The sequence below is a fragment of the Salmo trutta genome, chromosome 3, assembly GCF_901001165.1.
Source record: "Salmo trutta chromosome 3, fSalTru1.1, whole genome shotgun sequence".
Taxonomy (NCBI): domain Eukaryota; kingdom Metazoa; phylum Chordata; class Actinopteri; order Salmoniformes; family Salmonidae; genus Salmo; species Salmo trutta.
Window position 1 is genome coordinate 58,695,232 of NC_042959.1, and position 25,608 is coordinate 58,720,839.

Here is a 25,608-nt window from a genome sequence, read left to right on the forward strand (position 1 = left end):
AGTCTGATCTCGCACTTCTCCTAAGATTAAATGTGAATTAAATGTTCCAATGTTTCAGTGTTTGCATCCACAACACATTGATTTCTTTTCACATATGTTATGAAGCTAGTAGATCTTTTGTGATTTGTCTTATTTTGGTCATCATGATATGAGGGAGTCAAGGCCAAAGAGGATTGGCTGTTATTTAGTACCTGGAGACTGAATCATCTTCACAAGGTTAAGGGGCAGAGGTCAGAGGTCACTTTTCAAAGCAATACCTTTTCCTAATCATCTATGACATTTTCATTTGCTAGAGCTGGTGATGGTTTCTGTTGCTATCAAATATGATGTTGTATTTGAAAGGGAGGTGTGAGGGGAATGTACAATAAGGGAACCAACTGCCAGACAGACAGTCATGTCAAGCAGATGCTTCCACAACAGCAGCAAGGCTGTTCCTTCTTCTTGAAGGTAATTTCTAAACTCCTAACACCGCTCTCTCTCTCTCTCTCTCTCTCTCTCTCTCTCTCTCTCTCTCAATCATCTCTGACCCGTTGCTCTGAATGTTCTCTGTTAGTTACACAGCGGATAACGAGGATCTCTCAGGTAATAAGGTAGAAGGAACCAGCGTGAGATAAGATGGAAGGATAAGGGCAGCACAGTTGTTCCTGTGGCTTTATGTGCAAATGCCATCTGGGTGAGAGCTGTGACGGAATTAACGCTGACAGTGGTGCGATAGTGTGTGCGTCTGTCCCTCTCACACAATCTGTCCCCTGACAACAACACCACCACCACCTCTCTCTCCCTCTCTTAAGAAACCTGCAGTCTTCTTTGCTTATTTATGAGAGCATAGCGACAGGGTCTGGGCCGGGGTGTTCATGACGGCATCAGTCTTCAGCCCTCCCTCAGCCTCCACACCGCGCTCATCGATTTTTGCCCCTCGCCATCGACACGCTCCATCAATCAATACGGTAACAAGTCTTCATTTATACTTGAGAAATGCACTGTTTCCAGCTCACTGGCCCCAAAACTTCTGATGCTGTCAGAAGATATGGGGACTCAGAGTCACACCACAACTAGCAGATTTGACAGACATAATACAGACATAATACACTATTTCAAGTCAATCTGACTAGTTAAAATTAAATGAACACTGCTCAATAAACATGAATATCTTTTTTAAAGAATTAAGTCAAATGTGCCATTATTTCCATACCTCACATGTGTTGAGTACTCCTGTCAATAGTGTGCTCTCTCTCGCTGACATGTACTTTAATGTTTTTCCTTTATTTAACCAAGTAAGTCATAATATTCGAATACATTTTTACCTAGCACCACACAACATGTAAAGTATGTTGTAAAATATGATTGGCATCCAGGCTATTCTATGTGCAGCGCAATCTCTTTTCCCGTATCTCACAACAATGAGCTGTACATGAAACTGAAAATGTCTGAGTGATGGTAATGTTGATTTGTTTGTTTGTTATGTATAAGGTTGTAGAAAATAATTTCCTCCTCTGAGGACAATAAACTATTGTATTACTTTCTATTCTATATTATTTCATTTCCATCTAGCCAAGGCCAGTTGATTAATATGGTTTATTCAAGAACATCTCAGTGCAATTTGTATTAATTAAACCCTTATCATTCCTTTGGTCCTGGCTCTCTGTGAACACCGCATGCTAACACCCTGCCTGGCTGCCATTCTCATTAGATCCAGCACAGTCAATTACAGGGTGTTAGTAGAGCTAAGAGCTGACCCCACCAGAGCCGGAGGGATTACCATGGCAACCAGGTAGACTAGACTGTAGCGAGCTAATGATGGAAAGGACCCACACTGACTTCTGACAATCAACCTTGTTTAAGTAAATGAGTAGTAGATTGTATGACTGAAATGTCAATTGTTTTTCGATGAGATGAATTGAATCATTGATTGTGATGTGGATTAGTGTCTGTTTACGTGTCTGCATGTGTAATGTATGCATATGTGTTTTTCAAAGTGTAGTGGGTATTAATTGCATGCCTTACTATTGATGACTAGCAGCAGCCCCAAGGCAATAAACATGTCCCCTTCATGTAATGGACAACACATACTACAGTCGGCCTACATGTCTGTCAAGTATTGTCTTGGGTTATTCAGCTCAGATAAATATTAATAGCGCTACTGATAATATTCCTAGAATCTCATATGACTGTGTCATATGATATCAAATCAAAATGTATTTGTCACATGCTTCGTAACCAACAGGTGGAGACTAACAGTGACATGCTTACTGGCCCTTCCCAACAATGCAGAGAGAAAAACAGAAACAAATAATAGAAAGATAATAACACGAGGAATGGATCACAATGAGTAAGGATAACTTGGTTATATAATGAGTAAGGATAACTTGGTTATATAAACAGTAAGGATAATTTGGTTATATAATGAGTAAGGATAACTTGGTTATATAAACAGTAAGGATAACTTGGTTATATAATGAGTAAGGATAACTTGGTTATATAAACAGTAAGGATAACTTGGTTATATAATGAGTAAGGATAACTTGGTTATATAAACAGTAAGGATAACTTGGTTATATAATGAGTAAGGATAACTTGGTTATATAATGAGTAAGGATAACTTGGTTATATAATGAGTAAGGATAACTTGGTTATATAATGAGTAAGGATAACTTGGTTATATAATGAGTAAGGATAACTTGGTTATATAAACAGTAAGGATAACTTGGTTATATAATGAGTAAGGATAACTTGGTTATATAAACAGTAAGGATAACTTGGTTATATAAACAGTAAGGATAACTTGGTTATATAATGAGTAAGGATAACTTGGTTATATAAACAGTAGGGATAACTTGGTTATATAATGAGTAAGGATAACTTGGTTATATAAACAGTAAGGATAACTTGGTTATATAAACAGTAAGGATAACTTGGTTATATAATGAGTAAGGATAACTTCGTTATATAATGAGTAAGGATAACTTGGTTATATAATGAGTAAGGATAACTTGGTTATATAAACAGTAAGGATAACTTGGTTATATAATGAGTAAGGATAACTTGGTTATATAAACAGTAAGGATAACTTGGTTATATAAACAGTAAGGATAACTTGGTTATATAATGAGTAAGGATAACTTGGTTATATAATGAGTAAGGATAACTTGGTTATATAATGAGTAAGGATAACTTGGTTATATAAACAGTAAGGATAACTTGGTTATATAATGAGTAAGGATAACTTGGTTATATAATGAGTAAGGATAACTTGGTTATATAATGAGTAAGGATAACTTGGTTATATAAACAGTAAGGATAACTTGGTTATATAATGAGTAAGGATAACTTGGTTATATAAACAGTAAGGATAACTTGGTTATATAATGAGTAAGGATAACTTGGTTATATAATGAGTAAGGATAACTTGGTTATATAATGAGTAAGGATAACTTGGTTATATAATGAGTAAGGATAACTTGGTTATATAATGAGTAAGGATAACTTGGTTATATAATGAGTAAGGATAACTTGGTTATATAACAGTAAGGATAACTTGGTTATATAATGAGTAAGGATAACTTGGTTATATAATGAGTAAGGATAACTTGGTTATATAAACAGTAAGGATAACTTGGTTATATAAACAGTAAGGATAACTTGGTTATATAATGAGTAAGGATAACTTGGTTATATAATGAGTAAGGATAACTTGGTTATATAAACAGTAAGGATAACTTGGTTATATAAACAGTAAGGATAACTTGGTTATATAATGAGTAAGGATAACTTGGTTATATAAACAGTAAGGATAACTTGGTTATATAAACAGTAAGGATAACTTGGTTATATAAACAGTAAGGATAACTTGGTTATATAATGAGTAAGGATAACTTGGTTATATAAACAGTAAGGATAACTTGGTTATATAAACAGTAAGGATAACTTGGTTATATAATGAGTAAGGATAACTTGGTTATATAATGAGTAAGGATAACTTGGTTATATAATGAGTAAGGATAACTTGGTTATATAACAGTAAGGATAACTTGGTTATATAATGAGTAAGGATAACTTGGTTATATAATGAGTAAGGATAACTTGGTTATATAATGAGTAAGGATAACTTGGTTATATAAACAGTAAGGATAACTTGGTTATATAATGAGTAAGGATAACTTGGTTATATAAACAGTAAGGATAACTTGGTTATATAATGAGTAAGGATAACTTGGTTATATAATGAGTAAGGATAACTTGGTTATATAATGAGTAAGGATAACTTGGTTATATAATGAGTAAGGATAACTTGGTTATATAATGAGTAAGGATAACTTGGTTATATAAACAGTAAGGATAACTTGGTTATATAATGAGTAAGGATAACTTGGTTATATAAACAGTAGGGATAACTTGGTTATATAATGAGTAAGGATAACTTGGTTATATAATGAGTAAGGATAACTTGGTTATATAATGAGTAAGGATAACTTGGTTATATAATGAGTAAGGATAACTTGGTTATATAATGAGTAAGGATAACTTGGTTATATAAACAGTAAGGATAACTTGGTTATATAATGAGTAAGGATAACTTGGTTATATAAACAGTAAGGATAACTTGGTTATATAAACAGTAAGGATAACTTGGTTATATAATGAGTAAGGATAACTTGGTTATATAATGAGTAAGGATAACTTGGTTATATAATGAGTAAGGATAACTTGGTTATATAATGAGTAAGGATAACTTGGTTATATAATGAGTAAGGATAACTTGGTTATATAAACAGTAGGGATAACTTGGTTATATAATGAGTAAGGATAACTTGGTTATATAAACAGTAAGGATAACTTGGTTATATAAACAGTAAGGATAACTTGGTTATATAAACAGGGTACCAGTACTGAGTGGATGTGCAGGGGTACGAGGTACTGTAGATATGTATAGGTAGGGGTTAAGTCACTAGGCAACAGGATAAATATTAAGCAGGAGCAGCAGTGTATGTGATGAGTCAAAAGACTTAGTGCAGATAGTCTGGGTAGCTATTTGTTAACTATTTAGTAGTCTTATGGCTTGGGGATAGAAGCTGTTTAGGGTCCTGTTGGTTCCAGACTTGGTCCATTGGTACCCTTGCCGTGCAGTAGCAGAGAGAATAGTCTATGTATGACCTAGGTGGCTGGAGTCTTTTGAGGGCCTACCTCTGACACCACCTGGTATAGAGGTCCTGGATGGATATTCCTATACTCTTATGTTCAATGATATGGTATTCACTTCTGGTTGTCTACAGCATTAATAACAGCAACAGACAGACAGCCGGTAGCCTAGTGACACAGCAATGTTGTGGTGCTGCTGCTCTGAGTAACTAACTCACTGAAGTCTTTGAGACAGCTTTGTGGCAGTGACAGTGACAGAGCAGTCCCCTGCTGTGTCCCAGAAGGAAAGCTGCCAAGCTGCCAACACACTGGGGCCTGGCTGTCCATGGCATGCATCATCCTGCCCCATTTCCTCATGCCTCCATCTCTCCCTCCATCCATCACTAGAACCCCTGCTTTCTTTTCTGAATTGACCACCACTGTCTGTCTGCTCTAAATCCCTTCACGCAGACATCAGCTCTCCTGTCTCATAGTCTGATAAATGAATAGGTCGCTACTGTTTTGGTATGATGAACAACTGACGTGTTGTAATTTCCCCACCTATCCAATCCGCTTCGTCACAACCAATTTGCAATATCTCTCTCCTCCAACGCCTCGATGCGTCCCTCCTGTTGCTATAGGGCAGAGTTGTGTCGGTGTTGGTTTGATCCGATCCTCCCCTGCTCCTCCTCTTCGTGATGGTAGTTTCTATTATGAGAGGGTCAAATTACTCCGCATGTCTGCAACTATACCTACTTTCTGCTATGATGCTGCACGTTTGAAGAATAATTAAGAAGATTGAATTCTGTTTCACACCGACTGAGAATGTTTGTAAACAACTGAACCCGGGTCATTGCACGAGCTCCCTTCTGAAAGTAAGTAACGACGAGAGTTTGTAGTTTTATTGTGGGACTGACGCGTAGGCTATGCCACGCACCGGTTTATATTTTGGAGAGTTATCTTTTATACATGGAAAGATATGTATTCCCGCAATGTATGTATATTCATGCATTGACATGTTGTTCAGTAATAAACATGTTATATACAACCCCTCGCAAAGCTTTGAGAAAACAGCTGAAACGATTCTTCAGCAGAGCAGTGCACGCACGCAAATACCTGCATTAGCAGTTAAAAGACAGGCAACAGTCTTGACATTGAATCACCACATTTGGTACACAAAAAATGTCTGTTCTGTACGTGTATTCTTCAGAATGCCGCGCGCGGTATCAACTTGTTTGATGAGAGAGGCTGTCGTTGTTTTTGAAGAGATTATAGTTTATGCTATAGCCTGTACAGTAGCCATACTAGTACTGTATATAATTGTCCAGCAGCCTCGAAGTAGGCTGGTATGTGAAGTATAAGCTGTAAAAAGGATGACACAGGAACAGGGACATAATAATAACATGATACATGTTACTACATACGTACATGTGACACGTGAACATGTGATTGTATTACAATGGTAACATAATGTGCAATTATGCAATCCCCCTATTATTCCTAGTCCTATAGACAAAAGTTTTAATGTTAGTTCAATAATTCATGGTGGGAGACTGGATAGAAAGTTATCTATGGAAAGCATTCGGTGGGGAATGAGATGAATGATGCCTGCCTGCATACACATTACTCATCACTGTCTGTCTGTCTGTCTGTCTGCCTGTCTGTCTGTCTTAAACACTAATTCGCCCTAATTATAGCCATCTGCCTGCCACTCTTTATAGAGATAATATCCATCCACAGCAATCGGGCTGCGTAATGCATCAAGGTAGCCAACAGCTGAACATGTGACATGCATGGAACTTGTACAGTATGTGTTTGTTTCAGTCATTGGTTATTTATTTTCTACATGCACCCCATGCCATGGCATTGCCCCTGTTCCACTAAGGAACTCAAGACTCAAGGTCAAGACAAGCACGACAAGGGCAGACCTACCTTGGTCACAGTCACACTTCATTTGGATAGTCCCTATAGATCAGGGATGTCAAACTCATTCCATGGAGTGCCTTGTGTCTGCTGGTTTTAGTTTTTTCCTTTCAATTAAGCCATAGACAACCTGGTGAGGGGAGTTCTTTACTAATCAGTGACCTTAAATCATCAATCAGGGACAAGGGTGGATCGGAAACCCGCAGACACTCGGCACTCAGTGGGATGAGTATGACACGTGCTATAGATGATCTTTAGTTGGGCTACTCAAACTATCAACAAACTACTGCAACTCTTGATACACAACAATTTGCCACTGTAGAGTTACGGTTAGTGGATAGTTCAAATAGGGGTCTGTTAACATAAGTCAACATTACAAGCATCGTTACCATTCAAGTATAAGATACATAATGTAATCTTTACAACTAAAAAAAAAACATATTTTAGTCATTAAAATAACTCTCATTCAAAAGTTATACCATCTCTCAACTTAAAGCTGCAATATGTAACTTTTGGAAATGTGCGTTATCAATCTATCATTCTCATTGAAAGCAAGTCATTCAGTTAATCACATTTTATTTATAAAGCCCTTTTTACATCAGCAGATGTCACAAAGTGCTTATACAGAAACCCAGCCTAAAACCCCAAACAACAAGCAATGCAGATGTAGAAGCACGGTGGTGTGACGACCGTCGTAAAGAGGAGACCAAGGTGCAGCGTGGTGAGTGCTCATGATAAATGTTTATTTTAACTCAGAACACTAAATCAAAACAACAAACAAAGGAAAACGAACGTCACGTTCTGCAGGCTTTACTGAGCTGTACAAAAACAAGATCCCACAACTGAAGGACGGAAAAAGGGCTGCCTAAGTATGATTCCCAATCAGAGACAACGATAGACAACTGCCTCTGATTAGGAACCATACTCGGCTAAACACAAAGAAATAGAAAACATAGAATGCCCACCCCATGTCACACCCTGACCTAACCAAACAGAGAAAAACGGCCCTCTCAGGTCTGGGCGTGACAGGTGGCTAGGAAAAACTCCCTAGAAAGGCAAGAACCTAGGAAGAAACCTACAGGAACCAGGCTCTGAGGGGTTGTCAGTGCTCTTCTGGCTGTGCCAGGTGAGGTTTTAGGAGTACATGGCCATTAAGGCCAGATCGTTCTTCAAGATGTTCAAATGTTCATAGATAACCAGCAGGGTCAAATAATAATCACAGTGGTTGTAGTGGGTGCAACAGGTCAGCACCTCAGGAGTAAATGTCAGTTAGCTTTTCATAGTTGAGCATTCAGAGGTTGAGACAGCAGGTGTGGTAGAGAGAGTGAGGGGGGGAGAGGGGGAGAAAGAGAGGGTGGAAAACAGCAGGTCCAGGACAAGGTAGCACGTCCGGTGAACAGGTCAGGGTTCCATAGCCGCAGGCAGAACAGTTGAAACTGGAGCAGCAGCACGACAAGGTGGACTGGGGACAGGGACAGCCAGGAGACTTGATTAAAACACCTACTCTCAGTGGGGTGCATCCCAAATGGCATCATATTCCCAATGCAGTGTACTCCTTTTTACCTAAAAGTACTGCACTATATATGGAATAGGGTGCCATTTGGGATGCAACCCACTAAACGCTGCCTGGTACAAAACTGGTTATTATTATCCGACTCCCTGTCTATGAAATTGGAAGCATTCTCATTTCTCAGAGCTGAAATGACAACAGTGGGCCTATATCATCACTAAAGGCACTATTGCCGTGAAAACTACCTTGAGCAGTTGACAATTGAATCAGGAATGCATGTCAAAAACCAACTGAAAGCATGTAGAGAAAGCATAGGAGCTACAAAAACTTGATTTTATGCTCACAGGTAACCATCACCTCAATCAGTTAATGTGACAAACAGGCAGGGGCATAGGAGAGACTCTGCTATTGGGGGGGAGGGGCATTTTTCTACAGGGATTTTTGGGGGAGAAACAGGTATTAAATGCTAATTTCTAGTGACTTTTGAGAAAAAGATACAAACAAATCTTAATTTACAGATGGGAAAATGTACAAGGCTATGGGGGGCCTTGCAGAGGAGCACTTACACTGGTACAGTCCAATCAGTCTAAAGACCAGGGCCATTCATACTATACTGAATACCAGTGTGACTGTTAATATGCATATATTTAAAGTAAACTACCATGTTGTACTCTCTGCTACTATATGATTCATTTTCTATTTTTCTCACTTCCCTGTTAGGTTGTTACTACTGCTACTCTACATTCTGTATGGTTTGAAACTTCAGTTATTATACTGTATTAATAACCAGCAACATACACAGTTAAAAACTGTTTTAATAAAATAAAGTAGGCATGAATGGTCAAACTGAAATTAATCAATCGCCACTCTACACAATTATCAAAAATATAATATCATCATAGCTGCCTCACTCCTGCAAGAAGTTAACACATCCAATACACCCTCTAGACTTAAGCTGCTATCATTTCATCAGAGATCATATAAAATCATTCAGATTGATTCACACTATGACAGATCATCAGCCTATTAACTTTACGAGCATGGAGAGTCACTTCTCAGTATCGTACCTGTTGGTTTGTGGCCTCTCTCTCCCTTCCTCTCAGCCTATCTGTCTGTTCATGGTTGTCACTGATAACACCAAACAAAGTCTTAACACATGGAACACACCTTCATGAACCATAATCTCTGATTAAATTAAAGACTTCTAAACTGAAAGCACTCAAATTGGCCAGCTAGTTTGCCAGGGGTGGTGTGTGCTGTTGCCAAGAACCTTACTTACAGTCCTTTGCACATCTTTGAGAAAAAAAACTCTTATGTCCTATCTTTTCTCTCTTCTTGATTGGTGGCATTGTGAACTTGATACCCTATGATGAAGACTAAGACAGTGATCGTGCAAGTAATTCTGTAGCTAGCAAGTATTCTTGGCTTCAAAACATTCACTGTTTTTCACTCCTACTTCTAACACTGGAGGGGACATGTCCCCCCTGTCCTCCCCCCAGCTCCTACGCCCTTGCAGACAGGAATTTATAGACACACCACGTCAGGCAATACTATTCAATGATCATCAGCTCCAGTTTCCACTCTTAGACTATGATTTAACAGATGCATTAGGATTGTCCTGCTGGGGTTTTGATCCTCTGAGTGTATGGGTGAGAACCACTGGACTGTAAAATCCTGTGGGATACGCCATTTAATACGTTTCAATCAATCCATCCATCAATCAATCAGTCAGTCAGTCAACCAATCAATAATTTTTTTTATAGAGGTTTTTATTACCAATGCACTTGTGCTTGACCTAAAATGTTCTGCAGAATATGATGTTATTTGGTAAGACAACAACCCTGTGCCAATGTTGGTCACTGTCTGACTGTGCGTAAGGATTCTGCTCTTTTGCCAACACTGAAAGTGCTAGACTAAAGGATTTACTTTCAACTGCTTTTTCAGTGTTGAGTCATGATGCTTGCTGCTGTGTTTTATCCTAATGAAAAGAGCTGTTCAATTTTACAGAGAGGGATGGGGAGCGAGACATATTAAAACAGCAAGAAAAGCACTCAAATAATGACAAGAGAAGTGACTGCATAGTTGCTTTCTGTTCTGATTACAGGAAATGCACATTTAATTTTTTCTCTTTGACAAAACATTTACAAGAAAGGTATTCTCTCATTATTGCTTCATGAGCCTTCTGGCTTTAAAACCCCTAACACACTTCTCAGTTTTTGAAAACCTTGGTGATAGAGAAGAAACCACATTTAAGGGAAAGGGGATACCTAGTCAGTTGTCCAACTGAATGTATTCTACTGAAATGTGTCTTCCACATTTAACCCAACCCCTCTGAATCAGAGAGGTGCAGGGGGCTGCCTTAATCGACATCCATGTCTTGGGGTTAACAGTGGGTTAACTGCCTTGCTCAGAGGCAGAACAACATATTTTTACCTTGTCAGCTAGCCTAGGCTACCTGCTGGCCCGGACACCAGTCAGGTTGACACAAATCTCAAAAAGGGATACAGTAGATGCCATCCACTGCGAACCAATTGCTCGCCAAAAATAACTATTGAATCCTTCAACTCAATCCCTCAACTCATCTGAATCCCCCAACTCAACTCAATCCCTCAACTCATCTGAATCCCTCAACTCATATGACCCTCAACTCAATCCCTTAACTCATCTGAATTCCTCAACTCATCTGAATCCCTCAACTCATTTGAATCCCTCAACTCATCTGAATCCCTCAACTGAATCCCTTAACTCATCTGAATTCCGCAACTCATCTGAATCCCTCAACTCATCTGAATCCCTCAACTCATCTGAATCCCTCAACTCAACTCATCTCACCCTCAACTCAACTCATCTGACCCTCAACTCAATCCCTCAACTCATCTGAATCCCTCATCTCAACAGACCATGCAGTAATGACCACAAGCTCTATAGACAATAGCTCTATACAGAAATGACCAGCTTTGTGTTACTTGAGTTATGACAGACAGGCAGGGTTTATAACAGCTTTACATACATACTACGTACAGCCCACAGTAAACGGCATCATGGGACTGGTTGTGGCTTACAGAGGATTAAGCACAGCTAAACTTATATAAACCCGGCCCATTGACCCCACAGCCACTCCGCCCCTCCCAGACCGGCCTGTACCGGTCCATACCGGTCACTCACCCTCTGTCTCTGCCAGGCCTCAGCCTATAGACAGACTATCTAGGATATAATGGCACCCTATGGGACCAAAACAGTGAAGAAGTTTAGCCTCGCACTTCAACGCTCTTAGTTGTTGCGGAAATTGACCCACTATGTCTTTACTTGGTGCATGCAAAGTCATCTAGCTGAGTCAACCTTTAAGGGTGCATATAATTAAATAAATTGTGTAGACTCTTGGTGAACCTGATGATTAATATGACAGATACTGACATGATAAATCACAGGCTGGTGTTACGTACAGTAACATGATGGGTTGATGTTGTAATGCTGGCCGTCAACCGTGTTGTCATGAATCGCGCAGCACTTAACCAAAATGAACAGTCCCCAGAGCCTTCAGTTCTGCTTTTATGGCTTCACCAACCAATTGAATCATGCTTTTGGAACAAATCAAACAATTCATTTGATGGAAGAAGGCCCTAAGAGCGTTTGTCCTTGTCAGTTTAATATCATTTTGTATAATGAGTCAGCCTGTACTGAGTTGATGTCTCTAACTTGCAATGACAGTGTCCTACCACCTTGCCAGGAGCTACTGCTGCTCTATGTATACAGCTGAGGTTGTGTCCCTAGTTACAGATCTGAACTCCAATGATTGGCTGTGTTTAGAGATCTGAACTCCAATGATTGGCTGTTTCTAGAGATCTGAACTCCAATGTTTGGCTGTTTTTAGAGATCTGAACTCCAATGATGACTGTGTCTAGAGATCTGAACTCCAATGATGACTGTGTCTAGAGATCTGAACTCCAATGATTGGCTGTGTTTAGAGATCTGAACTCCAATGATGACTGTGTCTAGAGATCTGAACTCCAATGATGACTGTGTCTAGAGATCTGAACTCCAATGATTGGCTGTGTTTAGAGATCTGAACTCCAATGATGACTGTGTCTGGAGATCTGAACTCCAATGACGACTGTATCTAGAGATCTGAACTCCAATGATTGGTTTTGTCCCTACCAGAGATCTGAACTCTGAATCTACATACAGTACAGTAGAACGTTACACAGCATCAATAGACAGTTGGAATAAGTTGTATACATTTTTTTAAGAAGAAGAAAACATTTGCTGAACTGTGAACCTGTAGGGACATCAGTCAGTAATTTGACCTTAGACATAGAAAGAGAGTATAAACCATGTATTTAAAGTAACCATAGATACAGACAACTAGTAGACTGAAATAGCAGAAATGACTTGAGAAGGCCCTCCTAGTAGGGCTGTGTTGTTGGTGTCTGTCCCATCCAGACCTACTCTAGGTCAAAGTCAGGAGTTGAATAATTATTTAAAAACAACCGTGTCGTTATCAGAGCCCCAAGAACTGGTAATAGATATACTGTAGTGGTCATGTGTCTGTCTGACCCTGCTGTGTTTAAAGAAATAATCCACTCAAAAAATGATTTGTGTATTTTCTTCATTAGTCCATAGTTAATACAGTCCCATAATGTTTTGCATGCCAGTAGTCAAGTTTTCAAGATATTGAACTTTCAAGAATCAAAGTGTCACATCAAAGTGACACTTTGCTTCTTGAAAATCCTATATCTTGAAAACTGGACTGCTGACATGCAAAACATTGTCTGTCTGTGGGGTTGTTTAGTGGAAAATACAAATAGCACTATCACATTCTTAAAACCATTCTTGAATGTTTTTTTGCTGTTGATCTTTAAGGGGCAGTTTCCTGGCACATTTCTATGTTTTGTAGTAACAAATATGAAGTTTTTTAAACAGATTTTTAAACACTGAGATTCACGGTGACGTGGGGAGCAAGAAAATAGCTTCCCTCTGGCTAGAAACTTGTTGCAAGTTTTGAAAATCACAATTTCAAAATAAAAAAATCCTGCTCGATGATGTCATAGGGAAGGATATTTTAAGACTTTTCTTAGCTTTTTAACCACAGATTGTAGAAATGCGCCATTTTCACATAATATTATGTAGACACTTGTATGGCGCTGAGATAATGTGTATGAGGTTGAAAAGTGGTGGAATTTCCCTTTAATACGTGAATTCATTATCATTTTTTTGTGTGTTTTGTACAACTGTTGTTAATGGCACAGTTATGTGTCGCAGCTTTTCTTCTAAATCTAAAGAGCCAAAAGTAGCTTTTATAACATAGGCCTACTGCGTCCCACAATAGTTTTTCATAACACCGTAGGCTCAGTCATTGACGTTGCTGTCATGTCTCCTTCAGAATAAGACCTAGCAACCATTCTCAAAGACGTTGCTGTGGTCTGAACATAACACTCACGGGGATAACATGAATTAACTTAGCACCAATAAAACAACACTGTGTGCTCGTACAGGATGAATAATAGAGAATGCTGTTTTTGAATGGCCTATCAACCTTATAGCATTCAAAGATGCATCAATCTGCTTTCTAGCACAGTATACTTTCACTGTGTGACCCCAATGAGGATTTTGTCATCGCTTTGCCATATTTTGTTTCTCCGAAAAACACATGGCAGGTTTATTTAAATACAGTTTCATGTGTCTTCATTCTTAAAGAATTTTCCACTATAGTTTGGCGTTTAAAAAAAAAAGTTATATTGTTGTTGCTTTTGAGTCTAGCTAAATGTCCACATAAGTCCACTTTTGGCAGACATGTTCATATTGCTATAAAACTCCTGTATTATGATCCAGATTAGCAGAGCTGTTATGTAAATGCTCACAATGTGTCTTTACAGGTTCACAATTGAATACATCATTATTGGATTGTGTTCAATAGTAGTTTATCACCTATTAAATGACTCAAGCCTGTAGCTTTATACAATATGTGTTTTATTTGAAGGGGTAATTCAAGTAACATTTATGACCTCACATATTCTTCAACCTTATTATAGTGACTTGGCAATAAACAGTCATAGGAAGTAGAACTCCCGAGTGGTGCAGTGGTCTAAGGCACTACATCGCAGTGCTAGCTGTGCCACTAGAGATTCTGGTTCAAGTCCAGGCTCTGTCGCAGCCGGCCACGACCGGGAGACCCATGGGGCGGTGCACAATTGGCCCAGCGTCATCCAGGTTAGTGGAGGGTTTGGCCGGGAGGGATGTTCTTGTCCCATCGTGCTCTAGCGACTCCTGTGGCAGTCGGGGTGCAGTGCACGCTGACATGGTTGCCAGGTGTACGGTGTTTCCTCCGATACATTGGTGCGGCTGGCTTCTGGGTTAAGCAGGCATTGTGTCAAGAAGCAGTGCGGCTTGGCTGGGCTGGGTTGAGGATGCATGGCTCTCAACCTTTGCTTCTCCCAAGTCCGTATGGGAGTAGCAGCGATGAGACAAGACTGTAACTACCAATTGAATACCATTAAATTGGGGAGAAAAAAAGGGTAAAAAAAAAAATGTCATATGGCACCATATTCCCTATATAGGGCTCTGGTCCAAAGTAGTGCACCATGTAGGGAATAGGGTGCCATTTGGGACAAAACTCTAGACGAGTGGTCACCAAGCGCGATCTTCAAGGCATTCCTAGTCGATCACTAAACATTTTTGTAGAAAAGCCAAGGATAAAGCCTTGCGCTCCTATTCATTTGTGTTTATTTGTCTTGTGCGGTTGACGGAAGTGCTCTCGATTCAGAAGCCCTGCACACGCTGGGTAGGCAAAGTGTTCCCATTTTGAACCATTTCATTTGTCTGAAGGGACAAACTCCGCCTACCCGGCGGACCAGGAGAGCTGTGGCTACATCAAGAGAGCCTACTGTGCTGGCCAATCAGCAACTTTTAAAACCATGACCAGAGAGAGACTGTCAAAGAATACATCAAAGAGCTTCTGTTTTTATGAGTGAGTTAATGTTTATGTTTATATGTCAGCACTGTTTTTATTCAACACTTTTAAAAACATAAAACACTCTTCTCCCTACTTCCACTCTCACTGCAGCTGCAATGAATGAGTAGCCAAGTGTTTTGATAGCCCTGCATTTTTATTATTAGCAGCTCATCATGTCTATTTTAATATTGAGGAATATTAAACTTTTTCTGGTCATAGGAACAAAATTAATTTGTGCATAAGGCAGAAATCATGTGGTGCGACTCAAGTTTAGCCATCAGGTGGAGGACGGTGTCCCCTCTCTCTGGACAGTCTCACCGGAGTAAAGGAGAGAGCAGGGACTGTGAGAGGCGGACCCTCTGCTGCCAGAGAGGAAGAGGCGAAGCAAGAGGTTTCAATCTCACCAAAATCTGTCCAAAATAAGCCCAATGCGTTTCTATGGGCTTATTTTGGACCTAAGTTTGTTGCCTGCCTTCCTGCCTTTGGGACAACGACTCCCATTGTTAGGGCAGAGGCATGAGCATCTCATCATTATATACAGATCTCTACTGCTGCTCTCTCCCTCCCTCCGTTGAGACTTACTACCAGTTCGGGAAAATAAAAAAGCGAATTATTTCAATTTATGCTCAGCTGTGCCTCACAAGTGATACAGCAACGGATTTATTTTGTTATCAAAGCTCAAGTGTTTTGATATAATATGGTCTGAGAATAACAATATTGGCAGACAAACAAAGCCAATATGCTGTGATAATGTATAAGGCTGCACAAACCTCATTCCTACAGAACTGTTTTTATTAGGTTAAAGGTAGACTCTTAAGAGTGTTGAAGCGTGAGGCTCAACTTCTCCACAGTTTTGAACCCCTGGCTACCACACTGTAACAGTGTGAAGCGAACCCGTGCCAGGGTTGCCATGTCCGCGGTTTTCCCATCAAATTGGGCTACTTTGAAAACGATGTTGTGGGTGAAAATGTATTGGTTGCGGGTTGTGGGATTTTGAGCTACTTCTAAATTGCACCGCAGACGCCATGGCATTTCTCTTTAAAAATATATAGATGAATTTCACTGTGACCTGCTACTGCTGACTATCAGGCAGTGAGGCAGGCTATTGCTGAGTGAGTGAGTGAGTGAGTGAGTGAGTGAGTGAGTGAGTGAGTGAGTCAGTGAGTCAGTCAGTCAGTCAGTCAGTGAGTGAGTCAGTGAGTGAGTGAGTGAGTGAGTCAGTGAGTGAGTGAGTCAGTGAGTGAGTCAGTGAGTGAGTGAGTCAGTGAGTCAGTCAGTGAGTGAGTCAGTGAGTCAGTGAGTGAGTGAGTGAGTCAGTGAGTGAGTCAGTGAGTGAGTCAGTGAGTGAGTCAGTGAGTGAGTCAGTGAGTGAGTCAGTGAGTGAGTGAGTCAGTGAGTGAGTCAGTGAGTCAGTGAGTGAGTGAGTGAGTGAGTCAGTGAGTCAGTGAGTCAGTGAGTGAGTGAGTCAGTGAGTGAAGGGAAGGAGGGAGGGGAATGGCCGGAAGGGTGTGTGTTGAGCACAGTCATTGGGTGTTGAGAGAATGCTGCAGCAGGCAGTCATGACAAGTGATGTGAGAACAACAAACTAATTAACTAGCACTAGCTAGCTACTTGTTTGCCTCGTTCGTTGTATCCTGACTGCCCCCAGTCCTACCAATCATTACTAGAGCCAACGCAGCAAGGGAGAGAAACTGAGAAATAATCATCCAACAGGTTCAGAGAGAGGGATCGAACAATGTGCTTTCTCTCTGAGTATGTAGTCAGGGCTCGAAATGACGGGCGCCCCGTTGTCCCTGGGACGATAAAAAAATATGTCTGGGATGGTTCAAACAGACTCTGGGACAGTTCTGGAATGATAGATCCAAAATTCCTACAGCTACTGTACATACATTTTTTTTTAGAAAGCAATGACGCTAAGGCAACAGATCAGAACGTTTAGCTCAGAATATTAATAAACTATTATTTGTTCACATTAGAAGCACAGCGCATGAGCACACGGCAGTAGGCTATGCGCGAATGTTCCAAAATGCAATTAGCGGGAACACACTGTTCTAAAAAGTGCACCGCACATGCGAGCGATTTCATGTGACATAGATGAAAATATCTGTCAGAAATGTAGGTAGAGGGGAGATCTAAAGATGCAACAACTAGCATGGGTTGCTAATATGACTAACTAGCATGGGTTGCTAATATGACTAGGAGTGTGTCTTTGCCTGCTGGACAATGAAAGAAAGTTGATTTGAAAACCAATAGAACAATAGAAAATGCTGGTTTCAATGACACAAGGAAGTGTTTATAAAATAATTCCCTCAACATATGGTCTGATTTTGGCAAGACATGCCTCATAAAATGAAATAAAAACAGGTTTAAACAGTTAACTTTATGCTTAAATAGTTTCAAAATGCTCACTGCCTTGCAAGGTGGCTGATGTGTGCAGTGCGCTACAGTCACTGGCCTTTCTCTCTGCTCTTGTGACCATTTGATCTGAACGAACCATGCCTCGAGTATGTCAAAAGAATCAAGCCTTCAAAAGTTCATGTTAATTATCCTACATTATAATTGTCAAATATGACTGGCTTTTAGCCTATTTATCTAGGCCAGTGAAGGCTGCTGAGGGGAGAATGGTGTTTATACTTGCGTACTATTGTTTGTACAGAAGAACGTGGTACCTTCAGGCATTTGGAAATTGCTCCCAAGTATGAGCCAGACTTGTGGAGGTGTACATTTTTTTTCTGAGGTCTTGGCTGATTGCTTTAGCTTTTCCCATGATGTCAAGCAAAGAGGCACTGAGTTTGAAGGTAGGCCTTGAAATACACCCACAGGTACACCTCCAATTGACTCAAATGATGTCAATTAGCCTATCAGAAGCTTCTAAAGCCATGACATCATTTTCTGGAATTTTCCAGGCTGTTTAAAGGCACAATCAACTTAGTGTATGTAAACTTCCGACTTCAACTGTACATTGACAAACTCTTAGGCCACTACATTTGATGTATTGGTCTGCTTCTCTCTCTAGTGTTATAAATATATGATTTAATGTTGTATAATATATTGTAATATGTAAATGTTTTATATCCCATTGCCTGTATAGACAGTTGTTGGTTGGTTGTCTCCTGGCTCCAGTTTGAGGCGTTTTTGCCGACTCTGAATTATTCTGACATCCAGTTGTTGATGCACACACACACACACACACACACACACACACACACACACACACACACACACACACACACACACAGGAGAGGGAAACAAGATGCCCTGGGAAAATAACGGCCTTCATACATCTACAGTACAACTATTAAGAAAACATATATATAGGAGTCAAAAATGATGGAAAGGGTGTTTACTCTGTCTGCAGTAATTGACTGAATTTCCATAATCACCTTGTGTTTCCTGCCAAGCTAATGTGACCTCTATTAGTGTGTGAGTGCGTGCTCACTTATGTGTGCCAGAACTTGGGTCTTAGAGATGAATTAGAGGGAGAGAGAAATGTAAACGAAAGAAGGAGAGAGAGAGAGAGAAAGAGAGAGAGAGAACTTCTGTTACCAACCAAGGAGGGCTTACAGAAGCATCTAGATCTTCTGCACAGATTCTGTCAGACTTGGTCCCTGACAGTAAATCTCAGTAAGAAAAAATAATAGTGTTCCAAAAAAGGTCCAGTTGCCAGGACCACAAATACAAATTACATCCATCTTGCCCTAGAGCACTGTCACAAGCTGTGGCTCAAGGAAGCAGGAGACAGATGATTCCGTGAATACTTCTTTAATATATCCACACGTAAAAAATACAAGCACGGTCGGGCATGGCGTATTAATAAAACGCACCACCCTCTCCAAACATAACGCAGGGACGCAGCCCAATATAAACTCAGCGTAAAACACTGGCAGAGGAAAAACACAGACCCTCACTTCCAAACATGAGCCCTGACAAAAACAATCCCGCACAAAACACAAACCTACCTAGCTAGCCTAAATACCCCCCCCCCCCCCCCACTAACAACTAATACAAAACAGGTGCGTACCTAACCTAGACCTAACTAACAGAATGTGAAACAGAGGATCGGTGGCAACTAGTAGGTCGGCGACGACGACCACCGAGCGCCACCCGGGGAGGAGGGGCGCCACCTTCCGTAGGTGTCGTGACAGTACCCCCCCCCCAACGCGCGGCTCCTGCAGTGCGCCGACGCCTGCCTCGAGGACGCCCCGGAGGGCGAGGCGCAGGGAGATCCGGATGGAAGATGTGGAACTCCCTGATTAGCGTTGGGTCCAATATGTCCCCCACCGGTACCCAGCACCTCTCCTCTGGGCCGTACCCCTCCCAGTCCACGAGGTACTGCAGACCCCTCACCCAGCGCCTGGAGTCCAAGATGGACCGGACTGTATATGCCGGGGGCCCCTCGATGTCCAGGGGGGGCGGAGGGACCTCCAGCACCTCATCGTCCTGCAGCGGACCAGCTACCACCGGCCTGAGGAGAGACACATGACACGAGGGGTTAATACGATAATAAGAAGGAAGTTATAACCTGTAACACACCTCGTTTATTCTCCTCAGGACTTTAAATGGCCCTACAAACCGCGGACCCAGTTTCCGGCAGGGCAGGCGGAGGGGCAGGTTCCGGGTTGAGAGCCAGACTCTCTCCCCTGGGGCAAACACTGGGGCCTCACTGCGGCGACGGTCCGCACTCTTTTTTTGTTGTCCCCTGGCCCGTTCCAGTGACTCCTGGACAGTGTTCCAGGTCTCCCTCGAGCGCTGGACCCAGCCCTCCACCGCAGGGGCCTCCGTCTGGCTCTGATGCCAGGGCCCCAGGACCGGCTGATAACCCAACACACATTGGAAAGGTGACAGGTTGGTCGAGGAGTGGCGAAGAGAGTTCTGAGCTAACTCGGCTCACGGCACGAACCTCGCCCACTCCCCTGGCCGGTCCCGGCAGTAGGACCGCAGACACCTGCCCACATCCTGGTTTATCCTCTCTACCTGCCCATTACTTTCGGGGTGGAACCATGAGGTCAAACTGACCGAGACCCCCAGTCACTCCATAAATGCACGCCACACCCGGGACGTGAACTGGGGACTGAGGGGCTGTAATTTCCCTCTAGGGAAGTGCCTAGGAGCCTTACTCTGGGCGCACACCGAACAAGAGGAGACATAGCGCCTCACGTCCTTCCCCAAGGTGGGCCACCAGTATTTCCCACTAAGACCACGCACCGTACGCTCAATCCCTGGGTGACCCGAGGAGGGTAGCGTGTGCGCCTACCGAATCAACCGATCGCGGACACCGAGCGGGACGTACGTACGACCCACGGGACACTGAGGAGGAGTAGGTTCCGCCCGTAACGCCCGCTCGATATCCGCATCCACCTCCCACCCAGACCGCCGGTGCCACCAGGCAGGAGGCTGGAAGTATGGGGGTGGGATCGGTGGACCGTTCCTCGGTGTCATGGAGACGAGATAGTGCGTCGGCCTTAGTGTTCCGGGAACCTGGGATGTACGAGATTGTGAACTGAAATCTCGCAAAGAACATCGCCCACCTGGCTTGACGAGGGTTCTGTCTCCTCGCCGCCCGGATGTACTCCAGGTTACGGTGGTCTGTCCAGATGAGAAAAGGGTGACGCGCCCCCTCAAGCCAATGTCTCCACACCTTCAGGGCTCTTACCACAGCCAGCAACTCCCTGTCCCCCACATCATAGTTACGCTCCGCCGGACTCAACTTCTTAGAGAAGAATGCGCAGGGGCAAAGCTTCGGTGACGTGCCCGAGCGTTGTGGTAGCACAGATCCTACCCCAGCCTCGGACGCGTCCACCTCTACTATGAATGGCATAGAGGGATCCGGATGCGCACATCTACCATCCCTGTGTTTAATTGCTATTTTGTAATTACTTCGCCACCATGGCCTATTTATTACCTTAACTTCCTTATCTTACCTCATTTGCACTCACTGTATATAGACTTTTTGTTTTCTTTTTTTGTACTGTATTATTGACTGTATGTTTTGTTTATTCCATGTGTAACTCTGTGTTGTTGTATGTGTCGAATTGCTATGCTTTATCTTGGCCAGGTCGCAGTTGAAAAAGAGAACTTGTTCTCAACTAGCCTACCTGGTTAAAGGTGAAATAAAATAAAAAAATTAATAAAAATGCCTGCCCATACCATAACCCGACTGCCACCATGGGGCACTCTGTTCACAACGGTGACATCAGCAAACTGCTCGCTGACATGACACCATACACATGGTCTGCGGTTGTGAGGTCGGTTGGACGTAATGCCAAATTCTCTGAAACAACTTTGGAGGTGGCTTTTGGTAGAGAAAATAACATAAAATTCTCTGGCAACAGCTCTGTTGGACATTCGTGCAGTCAGCATGCCAATAACACTCTCCCTCAGAACTTGAGACATCTGTGGCATTTTGTTGTGTGTCAAAACTGCACATTTTAGAGTGGCCTTTTATTGTCCCCAGCACAAGGGGCACCTATGTAATGATCATGCCGTTTAATCAGTTTCTTGATATGCCACACCTGTCAGGTGAATGGATTATCTGGGCAAAGGAGAAATGCTCAGAAATAGGGATGTATACAAATTTGTGCACATAATTTGAGAGAAATAAGCTTTTTCTGTGTATGAAACATTTCTGAGATCTTTTATTTCAGCTCATGAAACATGGGACCAACACTTTACATGTTGCGTTTATATTTTTGTTCAGTGTAGTTTACAGAGAACTGTTCCTTCTGTTTTTGGTGGGTTTTATTAAGTAACTGGCTTCTGTTCAAGCTTTTAACTTGTTTTTGAGCTTTATCAAGCCATGTATTGGGGTTTCCTCTGAAGCGGAAACGCTCAAGGAGAGAATTTGATTGTCTGTCATATTCTACCTCTGTGTCACAGATGCGACGCTGGCCGTGAAGTTGGCTTACTGGTAAACCTCATTTTAGGGGGAGATGGTAATGACTATCAGCTGTCAGTATAGTAGTTTATCTGTAGGTTTTCTGTAAACTTTTCTTACTTACTTAGAGATTGTCCCTTCTTTGTAACAAGCACATCTAAGAAATGTATAGAGTTAATGTTCTTTTTCATAGTGAAGGAAAAGGAAGAAATTTGTTTAATTTAATTTCGTAGCCTGTCCAGATCATAAAGCAATTGTCTATATATTGGGTCCAATATTTAACATGATCTTTGTAAGGTTTATTTTCATAAATAAAATCCAATTAGAATTTCCCCATGAAGAGATTTTCGTGTTTCCACCAAACAGGTCTTCCTGAACCAATGTTGGATGCTGTATGACGCAACAATAATTTCCTAACAAATACAATAAAGTCCTCATGATCATCATCAACATGCGGTGACCATGTCGTAACCTAATAATAGCCGATAAAATCAGTCTGATGCCTGATGGATGTGACCTTTAACCTAGTTGTTTGGTCTCTCTGTGGTCAGAGATAATGCCTGGGGGTTTTAGCTGAATAATCCTTAATCCTCGGAGCTGAATTTATATCATCCTATGTAATAGTATTTTACACCAGGGTTTCCCAAACTTGGTCCTGCCCCCCCCTAGGGGGGGCCCCAGGACCGGGTTTGGGAAACCCTGCTTTATAAAAGTATTGGTTCTTAACGATTTACATTAGCTCTTATTCATAATGCACATATTACAGTACATTATTGAGTAGAGTTTGAATGATTGTGCATGTGTGTGAGAGGTTCATTCTTTCTGCATCCGACTATAAATGTAAAGCTACTCTAACCACACAGGTTTCACATCATCCTTTGGTGCTGAAGAGTGGCAGTTTCACTTGGGCTGAATTCCAAATCAACCCGCTACCCTAGAGCTAAACTGAGCTGAGTGGACCAGTCAGTCATTCAGTCAGGCAGCCTCAGTCCCCTTCCTTCTACTCTCCTCCTCCCCCACTCTTCTTATTACAGAGGAGAGGTTGAGAAGTGAGCCCCACATGGATCTGTCTGCATTAATTATTGAATCGTTTCCTCCACTGTGGTAACCTTTACAGAGCATGACAGGGCAGGAGGCTAAAGTCCCAGACATTATACTGGAGGGGAGGAACACACAGGAGCAGCAGAATATGTATGGATACTGTATCTGTGTGCACCACTTTGTATTCCTCATTCATTTACCCGTTCAGACGAGGCATAGTAAATGCAGAGTCACCTGTTGAAGTTGGCCTGAACCAGCTGGCATGGTATACTGCATGTCCTGTATAACAATGTTGTTTTATAAACCATAGCTGTGTTTTGTGCACTGTGCCCCTCCTCTAGCTACCTAGTCAGTCTTCCCCTATCAGTTTGAGGGCAGGTAATTGGGGCTGGGTGACAGGGCAGGTAACAGCTCCTGGGTGACACTGGCATGCTGAAAATCTCACTGTGTTTGTGTCCTCTCTCTCTCTCTCTCTCTGTATATCTCTTTCCCCTCCTCTCTCCCCCTCTCAGGTCTACAGTCTGAAGGCTCACCCTCTCACCTAGAACAACCCTCTGAACAGCAGCAACAAGACATCGCCAACATGTTTAGCACCAAAAGGTCAGAATGACGTCACAGATTTGATCTATTTTTGTGCTATTGTGGGGGGGGGGGGGCTTTGTCTGATACAAACTGACATTTCATGTCAGCTGTTTTTGTATTTTTGCTCATGTTTTGGAGCTGAATTTGACTAGAGAGAGAGAGGTGACTTTTGAGTTAAGGTCAACACAAATGTTATTTTGCCTCTGTTTAATCACAAATAATGGCACTTTGAAGTTGCCTAATTTAGTTATATTTGTTTCTATATTAGTTATTCTTCTTGAAATATAATGTTATTGTTTCCATAAGACATGGACACACACACACACACACACACACACACACACACACACACACACACACACACACACACTCACACACTCACACACTCACACACTCACACACACACACACACACACAATCAGACATCATCTGTAATGAAATGAAGCCAGACATTAGAATTGCAAAATAGATAATTAATTGTCTGTGGATTACATCCTGAAATATAATTAATATTCAACACTAGAACTCCTCCCTCATACTTTCAGAAGTATAAAAACACTCATCCCAGAATAAAATCAAACAAACTGCCTACCTTGACTAATCACATAACAGAGCATGTTCTAACAGGAAGTTACAGCTAGTTCACAAAAATATATTAAATAATGGTCAAAGGCACCTTGCCTAACATCAGTGTTCAAAGAAAACCAATGGGAGTTCTCTGCCTCAAACGGTTTCTAAGAGCTTTGTCTAAATTATCCCCACATCATGTCAAATGCATGGTGGGAAAACTATTTTGTACTGTGTTGAAAGCTTCTAGAACATCAACTTGCTAATAAAGGGCTTTTAAGATAAGTACCTTATTAACTGAAATAAACTGAAATGTTAAGCTCCCGACTGTTTTGATCTGGTGGGGCGAAATGATACCCATTTTCCTCACAACATGTGAGAGGTACCATCCTGAAAATTACCTTCATTATTTTTATAGAAGATTAGAAGAATTACAAGATTTATGATGTTTTTATAATCATCTCACATGGCATTTTTCCTGAATTACATAATGTATGAAAATGACCTTTTCTGCTTCCTGTTGTTACATAAAGCAGAATGTGTGTGAGTATGAGCCAGCCTCGGGTGGAACCTTACTGTATTTGTGACAATACGTTATTTTTAAGCACCTTGAACCTATTTCATACCAACGTTAAAATGTTTTAATTGTATTGTTTGTTTGTTGTTGTTTCTGTTGTTCTTGTGGTGGTTGTGATTTGGCTGAGTGGCGTATGAATGGGTTTTGTTCCTCTTTGTCCCGCCCTGAGACAAACGCTGTGCTAAAATTAAGATTCAATACGGTTTATTAGGATTTATAGACAGCATAACATACATGGTGCCAATACGCGTGGGGAAGAGAGGTTGTTGTGATTCTAGTCATGCATATGAAATGCATATAATCATGAGCAGGTTGAGTAACGTATGGTAAACTAAGATACCTCACTGTCTTCAGGGGGACTGGATCAACAGAACAGATGACATGGATGTGCTGAAAATGAATATTTTATAGCAGCCCATCTTGAAAATTCACAGATTCTCAAACTCATTCCCATTTTGATGAATATGAGA

The 25,608-nt window shown here is 41.4% G+C and overlaps 1 protein-coding gene across 3 annotated transcripts in view; it reads left to right on the forward strand.

The window, feature by feature from the left end:
- The first annotated feature begins 851 nt into the window (after window positions 1-851).
- Window positions 852-25,608, forward strand: part of LOC115181010 (oxidation resistance protein 1) — a 162,417-nt gene continuing 137,660 nt past the window's right edge. The window contains exons 1-2 of one of the 3 annotated variants that reach the window (XM_029743157.1): window positions 852-947; window positions 23,925-24,012. In XM_029743157.1, coding sequence (XP_029599017.1) covers window positions 23,996-24,012 — 17 coding nt within the window. In that variant the 5' untranslated portion in view covers window positions 852-947; window positions 23,925-23,995. Of the gene's footprint in view, window positions 948-5,811; window positions 5,991-7,730; window positions 7,760-23,924; window positions 24,013-25,608 lie in introns of those variants that run through there. The other 2 variants (XM_029743143.1, XM_029743148.1) reach the window with 2 other exon arrangements.